Raw genomic sequence first — 23,742 nt, forward strand, 5'->3', positions numbered from 1 at the left:
GACTTACACAGGGAAACTAATGGGATACACATTACAGATACTTGAAATAGCATATTCTTAGAGCTAGGAGGGGATATTGGAAATGTAAGGAAAAGCAGTTCTGTAGAGGATACTATTTGATATATTGGGATGAAGCACATCATTATTGAAATAGAGAAGAACTCAGTAGATGACTTGACTGGAAGAATGTAAAACCCTGAAAGATGAGTTAGTAAGCTGGAAAGTCAAGTTGAAGAACTCTCAGAATGTATCAACAAGGGATGAAATGATCTAAAGATATTATGTGGGAATTGTAAAAAGCAACATATGTTTTTATGTAATATGTATGTAGATATATGTAGAGAGAGCATACAAGATTAGAGGAAGGAAAGGGATGAAAAAATAATGAATGAGAATTTCTATTTCTCCGCATGTAATATAAAATCTTTAGAAAGCTGAAAAATTTTCCGAAAATTAACTTTTAACTGGTGTGCCAGAGTATAAATAAGAAAAGACATCGTGAGTCAAACAGAATAAATAAGGCAAAAATAATATAGAATTTAAAAATGTAAAACCTCAACACATTATAATATGTGAGAACAAAACAATATGCTGAAAGTTTGTGGAGAGAAAAAGAAAATCACCTGCAAATGAATATGAACTTGACTAATGTTAGACTTCTTATTGCTGTTAACAAAATGAATTCCATTGCGTACCCCACAGCCAGAAAGAGAGAGAGAGAAATCTTTAAGGAATGAGCAGTATTTAAAAAATTGGCTATAATCTCCACACAGTTTATGGTTGGAATGATAAATGCTGGAAGCAAGTGCTAATATGCATTGGTTCAAGGGATGGAAAGTCTACCTGTAAAGATGAAAATGCCTGTGGAACCATGCTGCTTGTAGTTCTGGATATCCTGCTACCAGCTCATCCATCTGATAGGTGCTTGTGCCTGTTTCTCCATGACATCCACAAAATCGGGTGGTGTTGGTGCTGTCCCTATGGGCCAAGTGGAGATGGGTATTCTCAAACCTGTGATGGTGGTCACGTTCGCTCCCATCACCATTACAGTTGTAGCAAGTCTGTTGAAATGTGTACACCATGAAACTTTGAGTAAAGCTCTTCCTGGGGCTAATGTGGCTTTCATGTCAAGAACATGTTTATAAAAGGTGCTTGCCATGGCAGTATGGCTGCTGACAGCAAAAATAACCCACCAGTGGAAGCAGCTGGCTTCACAGATCAGGTTTTTATCTTGAGTCACCGGGCCAAATCAGTGCTGGCTATACACCTGTGCTGAATTGTCATGCAGCTTCACACTGCTTGCAAGTTTGCTGAGCCAAAGGAGATTGCTGTTCTGGGAAGAAGCTGACTGGCCCTGAATTCTTGAAAATTGTTGATGCTGCCATAGTTGATACGATTCTTGGCAGACCCATGTATGTTGAGAGGTTCTCTATCGTCCTTGGGGTCATTTGGCTCTTTGTGATGTAAGACAGTTATCATGGGTGTAAACAAAGCAGTGAACAAGAAGGCTGCTGGAGCTGGCGAGGTCATCAGGTCTGTCCAGAAAGCTCAAAACTAAGTGAATATTATCCATAATACCTGCCACCCTGTCTTAATCCGTGGTAGAAGAGTAATCCCAGAACTGTTTGTCTCAATTTGCTGTTTAAGTTTAATATTAAGAAACTGTTTAGGGATAATGACACATCATAAAACCTTGAAGAAAAGAATCTTTTGTGGATCATTTGGTTTTGTGTGAGTGTGCAGCAAATTTTAGGTAATTCGTTTTTAAATCACTACTTTTTAGGGGTGCCTAAGTGGTGCAGTCAGGTGTCTGACTCTCATTTTTGGCTCAGGTCATAATCTTGGTGATGAGATTGAGCCCCAGGTTGGGCTCTGCGCTCATCTCAGTCTGTTTGAGAGCCCCTCTCTCTCCCTCTCCCTCTCAAATAAATTGAGAGTGCTCTCCTTCTCAAATAAATCAATAAATCCTTAAAATAATTAATAATTCAATCAGTCAGTACTTTTTAATGGAAACATCTTGGCCAGAAATCTGTCATAGAATTTTGAGACCCATTAAAACAAAGTTTAATGAGAAGGGGGGGAAAAAAAGGCTATAGCTATAGTTATATTATAGATATCCAAAGTTTTTTATATATATATGTATATACATATATATAAAATATATATGTAGTGATAGATATCCAAAGTTATTTTCTGTCACTTTAAAGATTTTCTTATTGTATGTTGTATATTTATGATATATTGTATATATAAATCTGATGTCTTTTTTTGCAAGTTATCTTTATTCTTTTTTTATAGATACAGTTGGGTTTTTTTTCAGGTGTGAATTCTTGTGTTTGTTGAGTTTGTTCATCTTTGTCACCATGTTGGACTTTACCAGTTTCTTTTGATGCTTGTTTATTAGTGTGTTCTCATTTACTATATTTATTCTGTGGCAGAAAAGAGATAGCCAGCCAACTGGTGTCCTAGCCTCATAGTGGCAGGGTGGTTTGTGACCACCATTTTGGTTTCCTTTCCTTTGTCTCTGCCTATTACATAAGCCTCACCGCTCACAGTCCTCTCTTAAATCTGTACTATATGTTTAGTGTGGTTATAGGAGAATTTATTAGTCTGTTATTATAAACCCTTTAGTCTGTATCACTTAATCAGGAAAAAGATTTTGTTATGACTTATTAAACCAGCAAGTGAATTTCTACATAACACAAACCTGTGATTTAAGTTAATGTAATGTTAAATTATTTGAATTGGTACCATAGTCCACTTATATGACTATCTTAAATATGAGTGGATTTTTTATAATTAAAAAATATACAACTTTTAAAGTAAAAAGTATGCTCTTTAATCCTACTTTAAATAAATTAACTTTTTCCAGAATCATGCTCATGAGCATTTCCTGGATCTCGGAGAATCCAAACGGCAACAGGCAAATCAACACAATTACCGTACAAGATCTGCTTTGGAAGAGACACCTAGACCTTCAGAAGAGATAGAAAATGGCACTAGTTCTTCAGATGTAAGATCTCAGCACATTTATAAATTTGTTTGTAGTTTAACATTGTTTTAGTATGACTGGTCTTTGTATTCATTGATGTATTTATAAATGTAACTCAAAGATGGTATTTCTAGATCTTACAATGATAGTGATAGTTATCATTTACTAAAGACCAGAGCAGGAATTAAACCCAGGGTCCTTTTACTCTAAAGCCAGGCTTTTAAAATGGTACCATGAAGCGCTAGTCTATAACTGTAATGACTAATTAATAGACATACGGTAATTTCAGTTAGTTTTTTATCTCTGTGCCAGTTTGACTTTTCATTTTATTTTAAAATTTCCTTGTATATAATTATTTCCATAAATATCATTGTCCCTACTAAATTACATATTTTTTCAACAAAGGCAATCAGGTTGCAATCACAGCTTATTAACAACATCTCCCCCCGCTCCCGCCCTAGTCACTCCCTCCCCTGGTTAAGTAAGACTCTATGGTCTTACTGACTGTTACACATTTATGAAGCAATGTTAGACATACCTGGGAATTCTCTGAGTATATTTTCTGTACACACGGCAATAAAATGCAAACTGAGAGTATGCTAACTATAGTTGAAAAGTTATTCTCCAGTGGCTTTAGGTCCTAGGGTGACCAGGTAAAAATGGTTTGTCCAATCTGGTAAAAAGACCAAATATACTAATAACAAATATGATACATGACAGTTTAGATATACATGCAAAACATAAAATATATGTGGGCTAGTTATTTGCCTCTATAAAATATTTCTTTATTTTTAAAGATTTCGTATGATTCTCTTAATATGTTCCTATAAAATACTTTAAATATGATTCAGCTTATTAGAATGTTGTTTCTAGGTACATCTGTTACATAAGAAGTTAACTAAATTCTTCATTTGTCTTCAAAACTAATTTGCTTCTATTTTAACATTTTTTTAGAGCAATTAAATTTCTAGGAGGAGTACATTGAGAACAGAATATCATCTTGGGCACATTATATTAATCAATGGAAGGAATCCGGTTTGGGAGGGGGGTTCAAATACTTTGTACTTCTCTACAGTACCTTTTAATTTTGTACTAAGAATATAAAAGTATATTTCTTTTCTCTCCCTTTAAAGAAGTAATATATATAGTAAGGATGAGAATAATCAGATCATTTGCTTACATTCTTTTTTTTTTTTTTTTTTTTTCAGTTATATTGAGCAGAGATTAAATTCTCTAACTATAATTACTATCGGATTTTGATCTTTTCATATTTGGTTAGTTTTCAAAACTTTGTGGAATAGCTCTGTCATACAAATTCTTCTTTATTAAAACATCAAAAAGGAAAAACTTGTCTTCCAAGATATGCTATTTTATTTAATAAAGGAATACATCCCATTATCATTTTGAAAAATTCTTTGAATGTGCCCAGCAAATAATACCACTGATAAAACCATTCTTGTGGAGAGCAGTCTAAACTTTAGAGTAGCTTAGTTGCTCATTAATTGTGCTGTCCAGGGTAAATTTCTTAACCTTTTTAAGCTTTAATTTCTACTGTTTACATAACTGCTCCCTATTGCCAGTAGTGTTTTGTCTAGATTAAATAGGATGATGTATACACATGCTTAGAATAGCTTCTGTAATATATTAAAAGCTTACTTAACTTGACCTGTTACTCTTACTGGAGTGTAAAATTTTATTTGAGCAAGGGAGAAATTGCGTAAGATACTGGATCTTATGGACTATCACTGGACTATCCTACACTGAGCAGAGAATATTTACTAGAGAAACTATGGGTAGTTTTCAATCCTCTACTGCAAGTTTAAAATAATACCTAAGTTGGAATACTCTTTATATGTGTAATAAAGCTATTTTTAATTGTAATGATGACAATAAGTAAAATGTGAACTCCTAATTTAAGTTCTCAGTATGTTAATCATCTGAGCGATTGCTCTGAATCCAGTATTAATAGGTATTATTTCATTGGATATATTTTTTCATTGGATACATTTTGTTGTATTAAAATATAAGATCTGTGTTGTAGGACTAATTAAAATCAGGTTTTAATTGTTGTAAATATCCGAATGTGATTGGTACTATTAGATAGCACTGATATTTTCTAATAATCCTAGAATGTTATTTTGTAAAATTACACAATAAAATATGTATTAAACATTTCTTAGGAAGGTGAAGTTGTTGCTGTTAGTGGTGGGACATCGGAAGAGGAAGAGAGAGCATGGCACAGTGATGGCAGTTCTAGGTAATTCAGTGAATTTCTATTTCTTCACATGTAATATAAAATCTTTAGAAAGCTGAAAATTTTATTTTTCAGCAACACATTTCAGAATCTCTTTGGGTTTAGAATTTGTTCTTCTTCAAAGATCTTTTGTTCTGTGGATGCATTTCCATGCATCCAGTGTAATGTCTGAAAATGTTTTTTAAATTCTTTGAAATCATTTTCAAGTTAAAATGAAATCATGGATTGTTACCTGTGATGATTATTTTTGGGGGGAGATATTTGTAGATTCCTACTAAGGACGTTCAGGACAAGGATAAGGGGTGGTGGTAGTAGAATTAAGCTCCAGAAAAAATCTGTCCTTTCAGTGTTAATCTTTATAGAGGAGTAAAGTCATACATCACTGAATATAGGGAACTAATTACTGATTTTAATGTAGTATAACTTAGATTTCTTTAAAGCGTTTATATTTATATTTTAAAATTATACAAAATCAAGTTATATTCTCATGTACTAAAATTAGAACAGAAGATAAAACTGGATCCTTTTTTGTGACATCAGTTCAGTAAAACTTAGTTCTTATGAAGGTAAACTGAAAAGAAATGCAAACATGGTTGGTAATGGTAAGTAAAACACAAAGGCCTGTATTTTTCTGAATTTTGTCATTCTTTGAAGCATAAGATGTACCTAACGTATAAGTAGATACTGGATAAAATACTCAAGTAATCTTCCTACTGGGCCAAAACACTTCTGACAGTCCCCACCCCACCCCCATTTCATATCCAGTTATCATGAAGGCAGCAATGCTCTACCTTTGGAGTTCCCTGGTCAAGAGCTCCCACCTCCTCTCAAGAAAATAATCCGTATATCTCTTCCTCAATATTGATATCTCTTGTAGTATTCCAAACTATCTTTGTACTGTTTCTGGAATTGAGGAAAGTGACCCTCTGTTCCTTATGTTTTTATGTCCCATGATATTTTGAACATAGGCAACACACAGAAATTAATATTTTTGTTAGTCTTATAAGGCACTAAAATCCATTGCTTCAATTAAAATTGTAGACATTTCTTAGAAAACTTTTTTGAGATATTTAAGTAAGTTAAACCTACAGAATTTTAAGAAACTGTTTAGTCTATTCATTCTTTTAGTCTATTCATTCTTTTTTGTAATCTCTCTTTACATTTTTATAAGACATTCATTCTTTTTTGTGATCTCTTTTTACATCTTTATAAGACAAAGTCTTAAAGTATGTCTAGTATAAATATTTTTTAAATCCCTTTTTGCCTTCTAGTGACTACTCTAGTGATTATTCTGACTGGACAGCAGATGCAGGAATTAATCTGCAACCACCAAAGAAAGTTCCCAAGCATAAAACCAAGAAAGCAGAAAGCAGTTCAGATGAAGAAGAAGAATCTGAAAAACAGAAGCAAAAACAGATTAAAAAAGAAAGGAAAAAAGTAAATGAAGAAAAAGATGGACAAATATCACCAAAGAAAAAGAAGCCCAAAGAAAGAAAACAAAAGGTTGATTTTGTTTTAATATAAATTAAAACATAAATAAATAAATTTAATATAAATTGTTTTCTCTCAAAACAAAAGCACTCATTTTAAAAGTGCTATTGATGAACATAAACATTGTTGAGGTGTACTAGGATACTAGTAGTATTGGAAAAAACTCAAGTACACAGTAGTAGAATATACTATAATAACAAAACATTTAACTTACTCAAGTTTTCAGTGTTTAGCACATGAAAATATTTACTTACAGAATTATTGTATTCTAAATATTGAACATGTAATTTTAGGAGAAGTTTTTTTTAATATTCTGGTGGGATTTATTCATTTGTGTATATAAAAATGTTACAAAACATACTTGCCTTTACTTTTTAACCATATTGTTAATTTTATTGCTGAAAAAAACCAGAAAGCATAGAGTGCACAACACCTGGAATAATAATGGCAGAACTTGTTACAGATGACCACGAGACAAATATGAATCTAAAGTAGTACACTACTGTTAACAGGCTTTCGTTAATTTACGGAACATGTGAGCCATAATTAGACGGTCCTTAGGTCAGTAGCAGTATTAGTTTGTTACTTCATCTTTGGTCTGTGGATAATTTGAGACAGATCAGAGAACGTAAGAAATAAATGTTAACAGAAGTAAGGTTTGTCAGCTCTTATGGAAATGGGATTCTTTTAAAAAATAAGAGCTATATGAAATAGAAGGGACATGTTTTCTGTTCCCTAAAAGACTATAAATTGAAAATATACAAGGAAGATTTTTTTTCAACCTCTTTCATGTTTAGAATTAAAATAAGTTGTCAAATATAGAATTAAATGCTAGGGAGACTAAGAAGGTCTTTCTCTCCAGAGAGCTTTGAAAAATTTAAGAATACATCTGTTTTAAATGTTTATTTTATCTGCTTCACTTGAGCTCTTATTCATTTCAGCTTTATAATTATGAATTACTTTAATTTGGGTTCCACAGTCTGCTATTCTTGTTGCCTTCTTTGCTTTTGTCTGGGGAAGATTTACCAAAGAGAATATCACACATATGCCTACATTTTTCTCTTCTGTGTTGTCAGTGGTGATAAAAGTAGGTTAACCCATTGCTTATGTGGTACACAGATCGGTTAAAGAGAAGTGATTTAGCCCTGTATCTGGCTAATTTTTTTTTCTTATCACAAGACAGTTTTGATGAACTTGTGAGGTTTACAGTGTTTAAGTCCCTGTGAGAACATAATTTTTTGGTCAAGAGTGCAGTTTACTTCACCTAATTGCTCTTGATTTGGTAGTTGTCCCTAAACTAACACCTTGGGCTTCTTTGTGCAGTGCCACATTTGGATCCAACTACTGTTTGGCATATTTTAATTTTTCTATTTTGCTTGAAGTATTACAATAGGATCTGTGTGCCACCAATTTATGTGGGACAAACTTTAAATATCATGAAGTGTAAGGATATTATAGACTCTTCCCTTTAATTTGGTTTTCGTACACATGGCTTGGTATTAGTTTACCAGTGGATTTAAGAGTAGATAGAAAGAACTGTTCTCATTGCTCAGTGTTTTTGTCTCAAATGAACATATTTCCCTCTTAAGCGTAGAATTGTAGAGCTGGAAAGTAACTGAAAGATCATTAAGTAATTATTATTTACTGCATGTATGAAAAGATGAAGATATTTTCCATCTAATTATATTCAAATTAAGCAAAAACAGTAAGGCAGATAACAGAAAAAAGCTTATTTTAAAATAGATTTCTCCAGGGGTGCCTAGGTGGCTAGTCTGGTTAAGTATCCAACTCTTGATTTCAGCTCAGATCATGAGTTGAACCCCAAGGCAGGTTCTGTGTTGGGCAGGCATGGATCCTGCTTAAGAGTCTCCCTCTTTTTCTCTCCCCCATGCTCACTCCCACTGTCTCTCTTTAAAAAAAAAAAAAAAAAAAAAAATCTCTAGAGATGCAGTAAAGTTATCTCATATGTATCTGATGTATTTCCATTATGCTGTTAGGAACTCTGGAGACCAGATTAGTAAATTTCTTTTCTTTCTTTTTTTTTTTTTTTTTAAAGATTTTATTTATTTATTTAATACAGAGAGAGATCACAAGTAGGCAGAGAGGCAGGCAGAGAGAGAGGAGGAAGCAGGCTTCCCGCTGAACAGAAAGCCCGATGGGGGGCTCGATCCCAGGATCCCAGGATCCTAGCTCGAGCTCAGGAGATCATGAACTGAGCCGAAGGCAGAGGCTTAACCCACTGAGCCACCCAGGCGCCCCCAGATTAGTAAATTTCTTACTGAGTGCCTACAGCTTAAAGCAATAGAATGGGTAAAAAGTTTAAGATGTAACTTATTCTCAAAACAATGTGTGATTAACAAGTTGCTTGAATCCCCTAAGATAAAAATAGAGTATCCCATTAACTAATATATTTAATTGCCAGATTAATTTTAAAGATGGTAATTGAGAAATCAAATAAGGGCATCTTTTCTTAGAGTTTCAAGTAAAGCTTCCAGAATAAATAAAATATGAGTGGACCTAAAAGAATTTTCCATGATTAGAAAGAAAAGAAGTGAATTACCTGTATCTCTAAAATTTTTTTTAAAAAATTGAAATTTTGAGGAATATTTAATGCAGTTTATCCCCTGAGTGGTTGTAAATATCATATGATAGAAATCTACTTAAACCAAAAATTCTAGGTTTCCCAAGAATTATTGGGGACCTATCATCATCCTGATTCTTGGCTATAGCATACCATAGTCTCACGCTTATAAATATGGTCATTCCTATTTAATAGCCAACTTTACCTGGTTTCATTTAAGAGTTCTTAGCTATTTCAGTCAATACAGATATTTTCCTTATGGGAAGAAATACTTGGTGCAATTAATAGCCCATATTGAGGCTGGAATTTAACAATTTTCAGACTTCTTCCTACCTTTTTCTATTAAGTCAGAGGAAACCTTTTTCAAACACACTTTAACTCAAAACTTCAGTGTATAAAACTGAAAATCTGTGGTTCTAACTCTGTCATGTAACAGTGGTGCTCAGTAACTGGATAAATTAACTTTTAAATATCCTCTGACTTAATCTCTCAAAATAACACATACATAATTTATTTTCTAAGTTTTCCCCTCTGCCCTTCTCCAGCCCTCCTCTTCTTACACTAACAATTATTTACACCACAACTGTGGTGTTATCCGTAAAAATTAGTCTTTTTTCTCTCATATCCTACATCCAGTCTATCAGGGGATTTTTTTTGTGGCTCTGTCTTCTAAATGTATTCAGCACTTGAGTGCTTTTTTGCTACTTCTGCTGTTGTACTCACGTGAGCCACCATAAGCTCTTGGTTGTATTACTGCAATAGTCTTCCATCTGTCTCCCTCCTTCCACCCTCTTCACCCTAGGTTCTGTTCATTAAAGTAGGGATCTGCAAACTTTTTCTGGGACCCACTACCCTGCTATTGTAGCCTGAGAGCAGCCATAGATAATACATATATGAATGGATATGGATATGTTCCAATAAAATTTGATTTTAAAAGTAGAAGCAGCTCAGCTTGAAACCATGGGCCATAATTTGCAAATCCCTGCTCTGGTGAATCCAGAGTGATCCTTTTAAAAGTCAGATTCTATCACTCTTTGGACTAAAATCCTCCAGTGGACCTTTCTCCCATATAGTAAATGCCAAACTCCTTTATCCCTCCCTTACTCTTCAAAGAGAGAGCACTCCTGATAGGTTTGAGAAACAAGTTGTGTTTAGTAGGAATAAGAGGAAAATGAATACTGAGTAACAGCTGTTAGCAGTACTTTCTGTAGTGTTCTCTGATATCCCATTATGATGTTACTTCCTTTAGTGAACTTGTGTTAAGTCACAATGATAACTACCTTTTTTTAAAAACACGAGAATAAAATTTAGAAGTCTTACTATATAAACACTCAACTAAAACTTTTAGTCAACTGCATGAAGTTTCTCTAAGGTTTCAAGGGCTGTTAGAAAGTCCATTTTTCCTAAGTTTAAGGAAACCAGGTAAGTTAGCTGTTAAATTGGAATGATCATATTTATAACCATAAGTCTTATCCAGACAATAATGGCCATTTATGGGCAAAAGTTAAAAAAAAACTTTTTCTCACAGGTCTATTTTTATATTTAGCCACAGAAGTTAAAGGGACCTGGGGGCACCTGGCTGGCTCAGTCAGTAGAGCATGCAACTCTTAATCTCAGGATCATGAGTTCAAGCCCCACATCAGGCATAGGGCTCACTTTAAAAAAAAAAAAAAAAAAAGGCAAGGGACCTGGCTTGATGACATTGTGTTTGGGGGGGAAAAATAATTGATAGAAACATTTTTTCTAGAAACTATGAGCCAGGTGTGAAATGGCTACTTCAAAAAGGGGAAAAAATACTTCTGGGCTTTGTATAATGCCCACCCCTCTGAAACAATACAGTTAGCCTTCTGCTTTTTCCACTACTCAGCCCATATGAAAATTTCTTATTTGGTTCCTACTAACATGCCAGGACTATGATTAAAAAAAAAAAAAAAAAAAAAAAAAAAACCACCGGAGTATAAGGCTTGGTTTGTTACAAATACTGATAAAACTGTTAGGATTTTGAGAGGGAGATTACACAGAACTTACACTTCAGGGTTTATGGGAATATCTTGTTAAACTAGTCTTGTTCTGAATGTCGTTTGGTTCATCTAGTTCTTTTTTTATGCAGTGATTTGGAAAGATTGAATAGCTAATAAATAGCTAATAGTTACTAGCTATTCAGTTATTCAGTTAAGCTATTTTATTAAAAATAAAATTAGTTATTTTATTTTTTTTCTTAAGATTGTATTCATTTATTTGAGAGAGAGGGAGATGCAGACTCTCCCCTGAGCAGGGAACCCGATGCAGGACTCAATCTCAGGACCCTGGATCATAACCTCAGCCCAAGACAGACACTTAACTGACTGAGCCACCCAGGTGCCCCAAAATAAGGTTTTTAAATACTTAATGTGTATTTTTGTTAAAAAGATCTTCCCTTTTATTTAATCACCTTTATAGTTATTTTTTTTTTGAAGATTTGTTTATTTATTTAAAAGGGCAAGAAAGCACAGAGGAGAGAGGCAAAAAGAGAGAAGAGAGAGTCTTAAGCGGACTCCACCCTGAGTGTGGAGCCTGACATGGGCCTCAGTCTCAGAGTCCTAGATCATAACTTGAACTGAAACCAAGAATCAGGTGTTTGACTTACTCCACCACCCAGGCACCCCTATCAGTTCTAAAGAACAGATTGAGAGATGATTGTTTTTGTGATAATATAACTTTATAATGTTCTAAACTCTTAGAGATTGGCTGTAGGAGAACTAACGGAAAATGGTTTGACGTTAGAAGAATGGTTACCTTCAACATGGATTACAGATACTCTTCCCCGAAGATGTCCGTTTGTGCCGCAGATGGGTGATGAGGTACTTTTAAACTTTTAAGAACAGTCTTTGTTTCTTTGAGGTATCTTTAAGCTTTTTAAAATAGCTCTTGAAACTGTAGAAAACAGTAGTTTCATAAAGTAATCTCATTTTAGATGTTTATAAGCTGTGTATGGAAAAGATATAATTAGGAAAGTTCTGATCTTTTCTGAGGCCACTTGCAACTTTAAGTATTGTAGTAGCAAAACTAAATGTTGTAAGAGAATGGAAATTTATTGGCATTTAAAAACTAGTATTTTTTTTAATAAGAGGATTCTACTGCTAATTTTCTCTTTCTAAAAATTTGTTTTTCTTAGCTTAAGGTTTAAATACATAACATTTTAAAGGAAAAATGCAATTTAGCATTTTATTTTTATTTAATTTTATTTGATAAGTTTTCATTTAAATACAGTGTTTATAATTAGATCTTTTTTTTTTTCCCAATTTATTTATTTTCAGAAAAACAGTATTCATTATTTTTTCACCACACCCAGTGCTCCATGCAAGCCGTGCCCTCTATAATACCCACCACCTGGTACCCCAACCTCCCACCCCCCCGCCACTTCAAACCCCTCAGACTGTTTTTCAGAGTCCATAGTTTCTCATGGTTCACCTCCCCTTCCAATTTACCCAAATTCCCTACTCCTCTCTAACGCCCCTTGTCCTCCATGCTATTTGTTATGCTCCACAAATAAGTGAAACCATATGATAATTGACTCTCTCTGCTTGACTTATTTCACTCAGCATAATCTCTTCCAGTCCCGTCCATGTTGCTACAAAAGTTGGGTATTCATCCTTCCTGATGGAGACATAATACTCCATAGTGTATATGGACCACATCTTCCTTAATTAGATCTTTTTAAAAATTTGCTAGAATCAAAAATATTTCAAGGAAAATGTGATTGGTCATCATTTTGGACTAGGTACTTGTGAATTTGAAATGAAAATTTAAGATCTTAGATCAGAATTTCCCAGTCCAGTGTTCATGTCTTCTTATTTTATGCACAAGTGTTAAGAAGCAGTCATCTGGCAGCCAGTAGATTGGCAGTAATAAATTAGGAAGTACAATATGGGCTTCTTTAGCAAATCACACTAATTAGCAATAGAAAGTGGCAAGTGACAGTTGACAGTTTAAAAAAAAAAGAAACAAAAACATTTTTAATGCTGGAGTAACTAAAGAGTAGTCTGAAAAAAATTCATTTAGGCAACCTACTTAAGAAGACTTGAAGAGTACAGAATGTTTCTGTATTACTGTAATTTAGTAATTTAGTACAATGATAGAGCCTAACAGATTCTTAAGCATCAAGAAGATGCTTGATTAAATTACATTTAATATATTCGAGATAGCTAGAAAGTTTATAAATCCTTATTGAATAATTCTCTTTCACAGTGTTTAAGTTGTCTTTTTTAATTGTTGATGCTTTAACAGGTAAGTTCTCATTATTTAGCATTATTCTTTTGAAATTTCAAACAGTTGGAGCAATAGTGATACTAATGAATAGAAGAAAAGTACGTAGAATAGTGGATATCCCAAAATCTTAATAGCATTTTAAAAAATTTTAATAACATTTTTTAAACAAGCTCCACTGTTTGTTTATAGTGGGAAGAATACTTGGTATCAGACTTACTGTGTCAAGTGCCAGTAGATACCAAGATGGTAGTCAGGTGTCATTTAAATCTGAACTTCATAAAACGAGGATAAATTTCTTTATAAGGATAAAATATGTTGAAAAATACATTTTTCATTTCAAAGTTACTGCATATGTACAAACCACTTGCTACCAAAATACGTGAATAATAAACTGATCATGACTCCTAGTTACAATTTACTTTGTTTTACAGCATAGGTCAACTTACATTGAATGCAAAAATAAAACAGTGAAACAAACTGCTCATTTTATACTCTCACTGTATAACCAAAGTAATGTTATTTAGAACACTTTATTTATGATTAAGTGGCATTAGGACAATTTGAAGAAAAGAAGGAAAAAATATCAAAATATTGGAATTTCTTTTGAAAGGATACTAAATTCTCTCCTTGCAATTTTAGCTGATACCTTGCATCTTGGGTTATAGGAAACATGCAGGGTTTAAAATTGTGATTTTGATTTACTTTTTAGGTTTATTACTTCCGGCAGGGACATGAAGCTTATGTTGAAATGGCCCGGAAAAATAAGATTTATAGTATCAATCCCAAAAAACAGCCATGGCATAAAATGGAACTACGGGTATGGTGTTTATTACTTAAAAGGTGCAGTTTTGTATTATGTAGAAAGTTGTATTGAACGTTACTCTTTTCACCGTAAGAAAGTGTTTCATGAAGATTTATTTTTTAATTGGAGCAATCGTGGAGACTAAGAGGTATTTAATTTTCAAAGAAATATAAGATTGAATTTATGTATTCCGATAGTTTATAATTTGGGTACAAAGTGTAATTATAGTGGAAGTTAACACTGATGTCTAAGGTAAACTTCATATTTGCAAATAAGGAGTTTTAGACTTATCAGCCAGAGTTCAAAATTTTGTAGAGGTCTTTGGAATGGTATTGGAAAACTTGCATTTCAATAAATCTTTCCCTTTTTAAAAAAGTTTTTACTGAGGTAAAGTTTGTTAATTCTAAAGGGCACAAATATGCTTCAGTACACAGGTCAGGAAAGTTTTGTGTGCACCAATTAATAATCACCACCTAGATCAAGATTGAAATGGAGAAATGTTTTGATTATATTTATCAGTTTATTTTATGATTTATTTTGTGAAGATGGTTTATTTTCTATATCTTTCTCAGGAACAAGAACTGATGAAAATAGTTGGCATAAAGTATGAAGTGGGATTGCCTACCCTTTGCTGCCTTAAACTTGCTTTTCTAGATCCTGATACTGGTAAACTGACTGGCGGATCATTTACCATGAAGTAAGGACTATCGAAGGACGCAGTGGTTTCTTAGTATTGTACATTGTTTTTTAAGATAATTCAGATAAATTTTAACTTATTTTAGATAATTTTAGGTATATGACCTAATCAGTTTGTTTCTGTTTCTAATTAGATACCACGATATGCCTGATGTTATAGATTTTCTCGTCTTGAGACAACAGTTTGATGACGCAAAATATAGGCGGTGGAACATAGGTGGGTAATTCATTTAGAAAACATACATGTTTGTTATTTTTTTAATATAATTGATTTACTATTTTTAATGATTCAGAAAAAAAATAAATCTTCTTGCCATTTGTGGGAATGTTAATAACTAAGAAGATGTAATAATGTCAGCTATTTAAAATACAGTTGACCATTGAACAACTGCAAAGGTTAGGAGTGCTAACCCACTGCATAGTGGAGTATCTGTGTGTAACTTTTAATTCTTTTAAGAGTTAACTACTAATAGCTTGCTGTTGACCAAGAGCCTTACTTGATGACATATGTAATCAAGAAATGTGTTTTGTATAACTATTCTTACAATAAAGGAAGCTAGAGAAAAATATGTTATTAAATCATAAGCAAGAAAAAATGCATTTGTAGTATTGTACTGTATCAGGGAAAAAAAATCCCAAGTATAAGTGGACCTACACGCTATATTGTTCAGAGGTCAGTTGTCCTTTTAATCTCGTTGATGCTGAAATTCTAAACATTTTCTCTCTCAGATTTGGTAATGGTTATAAAACTATTTATAGCTATTTCTTTAGCTGTTTTTATGTGTTGAATTTAATTTTCATCTAAAAATGTAACAGAAATTCACAGTTGAAGCAAAAGACATCTTCCAGTTCAAAATGTTCAGTAATTTGGGACCAAAGCTGAACTTTTCTTTTTCTTTTTCTTTTATTGGTCTAATCTGTTGTAATTTTTAAACTTAATACTGTAAATAAGACTCAAAGAAACTTTAAAATTCTTAAAAGTTTCCAGGCATTTAAGATACATTAATTTATGTTCACATGGATGTGCACTTCATTTGAGTATTTTTTTAAATTTTCAAACAGGGCCACTCTTTGTCATCTTGGAGTGGGTTGTGGTAATTATATGGCATATTTGGTTTGAAAAAGCACATCAGTTGATAAGGCCAGTCCATCTCTCCTCCAGTGCCATTGGAAGGCATTGGAATGGTGATAAGTCTTATTTGGTCTTGGTAAACTTAGAAATTTACATGTGTATTCTAAAAATTAGGACAAATGCAAGTGACTAAAATTAGAGACACAGGCGTTATCAAAAAGAATTTACATTCCCTATAAATTCCATTACACCATTTTCCTGGAAGCTCTGAAAGATGTGTTCTATCAAATAAGGTAATGAACGAAGGAAGGGAAAGACATGAAACTCCTCCAGGAGACAGGAAATCCAGAATAAGAAAGAGCCAAAATGAATTCCCAGTAATAGTAGAAGTCTCAGCATAGCATCTGTACCAGCAAATCTGTAAAATGACTAGTTCAAAAGTTGTCCTACAGGAGCAAAGTCTTCAGGAAAGACAGAAAATGGAACTGATGAATTATCTAACGTGTCTGACTTTGTTGGAAATTATGTCGAAGAATGTTTTATAGATTAAGCTCTTAAAGCATTTACTTAATTGTAAATCCAGAGAAAACCAATCACAAAAAAAAAAAATGTGAAGCAATTATACAGAATTATAGAAGAAGGGAATTGTGTGCTATTTGGTTCTGTAGCAAACAATATTTACATAGTTATGATAGAGATGATACAGATTAAATAAAATAAACATAATTACATACAATTATATGGAGAGGTCTATACTTAATGTCTAAAATTGGGAAGTGAAGAAATAGCTCTAATTATTTAGAAATCTAAATTTAAGAAATAGTTACAAGAATTAAAGATTTTTTTTGGTTTTGATTATAAGCCTTCGGTACGCTTGTTTTTTAAATTACTTGCGTGTGTCACTGAAAAATTTTATTTTTTTAAAGACCTGCATCTGCCAGGAAATTGAAGAACAAATATTAGTGGTCAGAATCTAGGAATATTCCAGAAATGAGTTGATAACAACCTAAGTAAAGAAGTATGGCAAGCAATAGACGTATCAAAGAGATATTTCAAATGATGGATGTACATTGGAATTTTCTCATCTGGATCATAGCTGTTTTTTCCTCCCTAAATTTATAGATGAATGATTTCTTCTAAAGTTAGTACTACTTGGTCTTTTATTTCTGAGGAAATGGGCATCTATCTACTGGTAGCCATTTAAAATTTTTAAAACTTGCTCCAATGGTATACTCTATTCCCCATTTAATTTCATTGTTATCTTTCTACATTATTGTTCATTGTGGTTAGGCATACATTACGCATTTCTTCCTCTTCAGCATAATGTCATTAGTGTATATAGGATCATAAAAAATAGCTCTTTGAAACTCATCATTGTGTTTAAGGTTGTGGTGGTGTCAAGAATGCTATTTATTAATTATATGGTATCTTCTCACTAAGTTCAGTGTCAGTAAGATGCAATTAGGGACTATCTGGTAATAGATCATGTTTTCTTCTTATCACTGGCTGTTAGAATGCTTGGATCTGGGACACCTGGGTGGCTCAGTTGGTTGAGCAGCTACCTTCGGCTCAGATCATGATCCCAGCATCCTGGGATCGAGTCCCACATTGGGCTCCTTGCTCGGCGGGGAGCCCGCTTCTCCCTCTGCCTCCATCTCTCTCTCTCTCTCTCTCTCTCTCTCTGATAAATAAATAATCTTTAGAATGCTTGAATCTAAATTTAGGCCCCAATGCATACCCATTCAAAGTTAAATATAACTTGAAAACATGCAGTTGTGTTCTATTAACTTACTCCTGGCTCCTAAATTTTCTTCTTTGTCATTAAATTTTTTATCTTTTTTTTTTTTAATTTTTAATTCGTTTTATGCTGTATGTCTCTATAAACTTAAATCGTTTTTGATAAAAAAGAATATAAACAAATACTTTTCTCTTTATGGGTATGAAAATGAACCTTACTCACATGAGTTCTAAAATGATTAATTTGTTTGAAATCACACAGATAAGTTATTTGAACTCAAGTCTTTCAGACCCTAACCTATGCTTACTAGGAGAAAAACCACTCCATTCTGTGAAAGCCAAGGAAGAGGAAAGAGTGGCAGAAAGGAAGAGAGTGATTTACAATTTCATATGACATGGCAGGAAGCTGAGAAGCTAGTTTCTTAGGGTCTTTGGTGGAAGTAGTTTTAGTGGCAGGATAGTAGCTGAATGCAGTTAGGTAAGGAAAGGAACACAAGGAGTGTGTTTGTTTTATAAAGATTAGTTGTTTTTGTTACTCTCTTGTTTTTATAGAAAAGAGAAAGTGAGTGTATACATGAGTGTTATAACCAGGATGATTGACATGAAGGAAGGCAGGTTGGATGTTTTCTTTTTTTTTTTTTTTTTTTTAAAGATTTTTTTTATTTATTTGACAGAGAGAGATCACAAGTAGGCAGAGAGGCAGGCAGAGAGAGAGAGAGGAGGAAGCAGGCTCCCCGCAGAGCAGAGAGCCCGATGCGGGACCCGATCCCAGGACCCTGAGATCATGACCCGAGCCGAAGGCAGCGGCTTAACCCACTGAGCCACCCAGGCGCCCTGTTTCTAGGCTAGAGTCTTGATTGTTGGAGGAACTTGGCTATAGAAGGCAAGAAATTACAAATAAAAATATTTGTTGGGCATAAATTATCTAAACCATGCTTTTATTTGAATGAGGAGTTTGGGCATAATCCTAATGATGAATTTAAAATTCTAGATTGGTAAAAATGCTTAACCTAAGTGTGAATTTCTCCTGACCCTAATAAGATGTATGGTACTGGAAACTGGTAAGTCACACTGGTATATTTGTTAAATAACTTTTTTCCTCAATATTGCCGATTTTATTCATTTATTTATTTTGGATTGTGTAGGTCACTTTATGTATGTTTCCTAAAATTATACAATAGTTTAAGTATCTTAAAGGAATATTTGGGGAGAAAGGAGTAACAACAGCAGCAATAAATTTCAGAGTAATGAGATGGCTTTTATTTTTGTCTAGGTGACCGTTTCAGATCAGTCATAGATGATGCTTGGTGGTTTGGAACAATTGAAAGCCAGGAACCTCTTCAGCCAGAGTACCCGGATAGTTTGTTTCAGTGCTATAACGTTTGGTAAGGGAGTGTTTGTTGTATTTTAGTGTAGCTTGGTTACCTTGCAGGGGGAGGTGGGGTCGGGGGATTGGCGATGCAGAAGAAAACAGCGAGAAAGTCTTAAGCAGGCTCCGGGCCCAGTATAGGCGGGGCTAAATCTTATGACCCCTGAGATCATGACCTGAGGCGAAATCAGGAGTTGGATGTTTAACCAACTGAGCCACCCAGGCGCCCCCAGCTTGATGTACTTTTAATGTTTTCCCTATCTATTAATAAAAAGTGACAAAGACACTTCTTTTTAACACTTGAATTCTTTTAAACATTTGAAGCAGTTGTTTTTATAATGTGATTTTATAAAACTTGTAACACAGTATTTAGATTTTTTTTTAACATAGGGATTTTCCTTCCTTTAAGCTGGGACAATGGAGATACAGAAAAGATGAGTCCTTGGGATATGGAGCTTATTCCTAATAATGGTAAGTGTATATTGGGCTTTTTGTGTTACAAAATGAATTTCTTAAATAAGGAGTCTGATTTGCTGCCTTGTTACTGCGTAGGGTTGTTACGAAGATCATATAGAAAATACTCATTCGGTAGTTATTTATTGTACACTTTGTCACTGACCTTGGATTGGAGGTAGGGAAGGCATAGCAGTGAACAAGATAGACATAATCTTTGTCCACTTGGAATTTATAATCTAACAGGAAAGATTGAAGTTAGTTAACAGCAAAATACGAAAATTATTGTTCACTCCTGGAAGGTAAGCACTTGGGAACAAAGATTTTTTTTTTCCTAACTTCAGCAGAACACTTGAAAATAAGAAGATAAAATATTAAGAGTTCAGCCTTTTGAGTGAGACCTAGATTCATACCATATCACTGCCATATTCTATCTAGGTCATTTTGGCAAGTTCTTTAACAGTCTCAAAACTTCAGATTTTTAGGACTTCAGTCTTTGAAATTCTGTAAACTGATACCTTACAGGGCTTCTGTGAGGATTAAATGACATCTTGTGTGTAAAGTGCTTCTTATAGAACCTTACACATTTAAGGACCTCCACAAGTAGTAGTTTACTACTGCTAATAATATCTCTTTACTTGCATATGGCCTGATAATTGCCTTAGTCTTGGGAGTTAGCCTTAGGCAGTAAGTCATCTTCCTGGACTGAGAAAAGGCCAGTGTAGCTGAAGCCTGCAGATTGTATTTTTCATCTACTCCAGTGCCCATTTTTGTTTCTATTTTTTAAAAAATACAGCCCACACAATTGTGTATGTATAAAAGGATTTGAAAGAATATATATTCCAGAATATTAATAATGATTTTTTATAAAGGATGGAACTATAATGACTTCCACAAATTATCTTTTACATTATTGTGTATTTTTTTTTTCCTACAATATATCACTTTTCCCATCAGGTAAGAATAAAGACTTTAAAAAACAAAAGGGAAAAAGATCTTGTGACATAATAGAAATTATCATTTATAATGGAGTTGCTCACTAGTTATTATATTCTAAAAAATCAGAGAAAAGATAACTTGGAAAAATTAAATCTAATCAGGAAAACCTTAGAAATGAGAAAAAAGACATGCTGATATTATCTAAGAATAGTTTCTAGAAATTATCACTTTGAAAATGTAGTACCAATAACATATTTTTCATCTCACTGCTAAATTAGAGCTTTTTGAAACTATTAAATATCTTTTCTTTAAGATTTTATTTGTCAGAGAGAGTACGCACAAGCAAGGGTAGCAGCAGGCAGAGGGAGAAGCAGGCTCGCGCTGAGCAAGGAGCCAGATGTGGGACTCGATCCCAGGACCCTGGGATCATGACCCAAGCCAAAGGCAGATGCTTAACTGACTGAACAACCCTGCCATCCTGAAACTATAAAATATCTTGAACAACTTATAATGATGTTACATAGCTTATCTTTTTTTCTTTTCTTTCTTAAGTTTGAGGTTGCTGTCACATTGGACAACTGTGTATGAGAGAAATGAACCTAGTCAGTGTTGTATTGCTTGGGGTATTTTTTGAAATGAATTAGTGGCATTAATACACTGTTTGTTTCCTACCTAAATAGATCCGTTTGTGAAGGGGGGATTTTTGTTGTTTTTGTTCTGTCTGCATACATATACATGTGCATCCTGCGGTTTAATTACATTGTTTGAGGAGGAAGAATTTTGTATACAAATAGTAGCATATTTTCCAGTGTTTCTCTGATGAAATCTAGTTCAGAGAAAGTTACTTAGCAGATTTGTAGGTTTTATGTCACCACCCTTCCTAATGTATGCAGAAAGTATACCTTCACAATTTAAAAGCAATAAACATGAATCATCTGTTAGTATTGATAATTCTCTCTGTTCCTACACTAAAAAAAAGTTAAGACTTTGAAGTGCTTGTGAAAAACACCACTTTGGTTCAGTTTCGCCTCGTGTATGTTTTATTAAAATAAATATGGAGATTATATCATGAAAAGATTCAGAAAACTTGCAAGGTTAAGCATCATTTTATAGAAATACTTTGTCCTTTACCTGAAACTGATAGTAGAGCAAATTGTTAGGTATAATTTTGGAGAAGTAATTATGTGCTCATCTAGAGAATTATTTATAAAATTAATGTTTTAAAATATAAATTTTATTGACCCTTGAAACATACTTTTTTTTAATGAAAATACACACAACCAGATATTTACAAAATTACTTTTTAGTTCTTTTGACAATGTGAATTCTACTTTCTAAAGGTAACCTGAATGGTAGCAGAAATCACAAGTTTTCACTAAATTTGCTTTTCTGTGTATTTCAGCTGTATTTCCTGAAGAACTAGGTACTAGTGTTCCTTTAACTGATGTTGAGTGCAGATCGTTGATCTATAAACCTCTTGATGGAGAATGGGGTTCCAATCCCAGGGATGAAGAATGTGAAAGAATTGTTGCAGGAATAAACCAGTTGATGACACTAGGTAAATAATAATAGTAACACAGGAATATAGAAAAAACTGGCAGAAAGCAAAGGAAAGGAAAAATCTTATTCAATAAAATTTCTTTTTGCAATATCATGTCAGTGGTTTTCAAACATTTTTAAGTGGAATTTCTTTTTCTAAAATGAGACCTTACGTAGGTTTTTGGGTATCTTGAACAATTAAAAATGGGGTTGCTGTAGCTGAATTTTAGAGTGAGAGCCCCCAGAAATGCCAGGGGTACCTGTGAAAAGTCTAGATCCTTCAGAACTTGATTTGAAATCCTTCAACCTAAGTAAGCTGACATGGTATGAATTTGGAGAGGAGGATTGAAAGGTAAATATGGATAGCTTTGCTTTTGCTTTGTCTCATTAAAAAAAAAAAAAAAAAAAACCAGTGCCACAGAACTTGTTGTTATTTGAATTCTGGGCTTTTAAAACAACTTTAAACCAGTGTGGTGGTTTGTAGCAACCCCCCTGTCAGTAAGGAATCAGACTTCAAAGAGGAAAAAATTATGATTTAGAGGTGAAGAGACTGGAGACATATTGGATAATATTTTCATTGGAAGTCTTTTTTTAATATGCCAACACTTTATTTAAAGAGTATCATGAATATCTTAAATAATTTTAATAGTATTTTAGCATAGAAGGTTGTCTTATACTTATATATGAATGAGCCTAAATAAATAAAAACCCATCTTTGCCAGGTTCAGTTTACTGTGTATCATTTGGTCAATGACATTGAGTCAAAGACTTCTGGATCTGTTTCTTCTCTGAGTGCTTGCATAGTATTTCACAGAATTAAGTTAAGGCAATAAGTTCTGAGAAAGTCGGGTTACATTTGGATGGAATGTATTATTATATTATTGACAGAATGTCAAAAACCTACAGATTTAGGAATGGCTAGGTTTTTAGTACAGAAATTTATGTGTACTTAATAGGTCAGATTTATGTATTGTCTGTCATTTCTTGTCTTCTAAGGGAATCTGAATAACAGATATACTTAGAATTTTGCAGTGTAAATGTAGACATAATAAGCAATGAGACTGTATTAGTCTAGCTAAACTATATTTATTATGAAAAGACAATGACAGCCTAATGGTTTTGTGGATCAGAATTTATCTTAAATCAAGCAGAATTGTCTGTGGAGTATTTTAAACAGTAAAAAAATAAACATATAAGCTATTTTTTTTTAAATTCTAGATATTGCTTCAGCATTTGTGGCCCCTGTGGATCTACAAGCCTATCCCATGTATTGCACTGTAGTGGCGTATCCAACGGATTTAAGTACAATTAAACAAAGACTGGAAAACAGGTTTTACAGGTTAGAACGCATTTGCTGTAGCTGCTACCAAAAGAAAACTAAATGATCCTTGAGTGTTTCTGAAACTTTATTGTGCATACAAATCACCTGGGGATTTTTTTTTTTTTTTTTTAAATGCAGTCTGTGGTTCAGTAATTTTAGTGGGACCTGAAGGTTCTGCATTTCTAACAAGTTCCCTGGGATGCTCATGCTTCTGGTCTGTAGATTTGGAACACGATTCATAGATAGTT

General features: G+C 33.5%; 1 protein-coding gene across 4 annotated transcripts in view; it reads left to right on the forward strand.

The window, feature by feature from the left end:
• The window catches only part of LOC122905214 (pleckstrin homology domain interacting protein), a 134,521-nt gene that overhangs the window by 85,984 nt on the left and 24,795 nt on the right, over positions 1-23,742 (forward strand). For all 4 annotated transcript variants that reach the window (XM_044246892.1, XM_044246881.1, XM_044246900.1 and 1 more), the window contains exons 21-31: positions 2,873-3,013; positions 5,173-5,249; positions 6,518-6,749; positions 12,039-12,158; positions 14,276-14,383; positions 14,941-15,065; positions 15,199-15,281; positions 19,147-19,258; positions 19,652-19,713; positions 22,037-22,192; positions 23,392-23,512. In XM_044246892.1, the coding sequence (XP_044102827.1) occupies positions 2,873-3,013; positions 5,173-5,249; positions 6,518-6,749; positions 12,039-12,158; positions 14,276-14,383; positions 14,941-15,065; positions 15,199-15,281; positions 19,147-19,258; positions 19,652-19,713; positions 22,037-22,192; positions 23,392-23,512 (1,337 nt within the window). The remainder of the gene's footprint in view (positions 1-2,872; positions 3,014-5,172; positions 5,250-6,517; positions 6,750-12,038; positions 12,159-14,275; positions 14,384-14,940; positions 15,066-15,198; positions 15,282-19,146; positions 19,259-19,651; positions 19,714-22,036; positions 22,193-23,391; positions 23,513-23,742) is intronic.

The sequence above is a fragment of the Neovison vison genome, chromosome 1 (assembly GCF_020171115.1).
Source record: "Neovison vison isolate M4711 chromosome 1, ASM_NN_V1, whole genome shotgun sequence".
Taxonomy (NCBI): Eukaryota; Metazoa; Chordata; class Mammalia; order Carnivora; family Mustelidae; genus Neogale; species Neogale vison.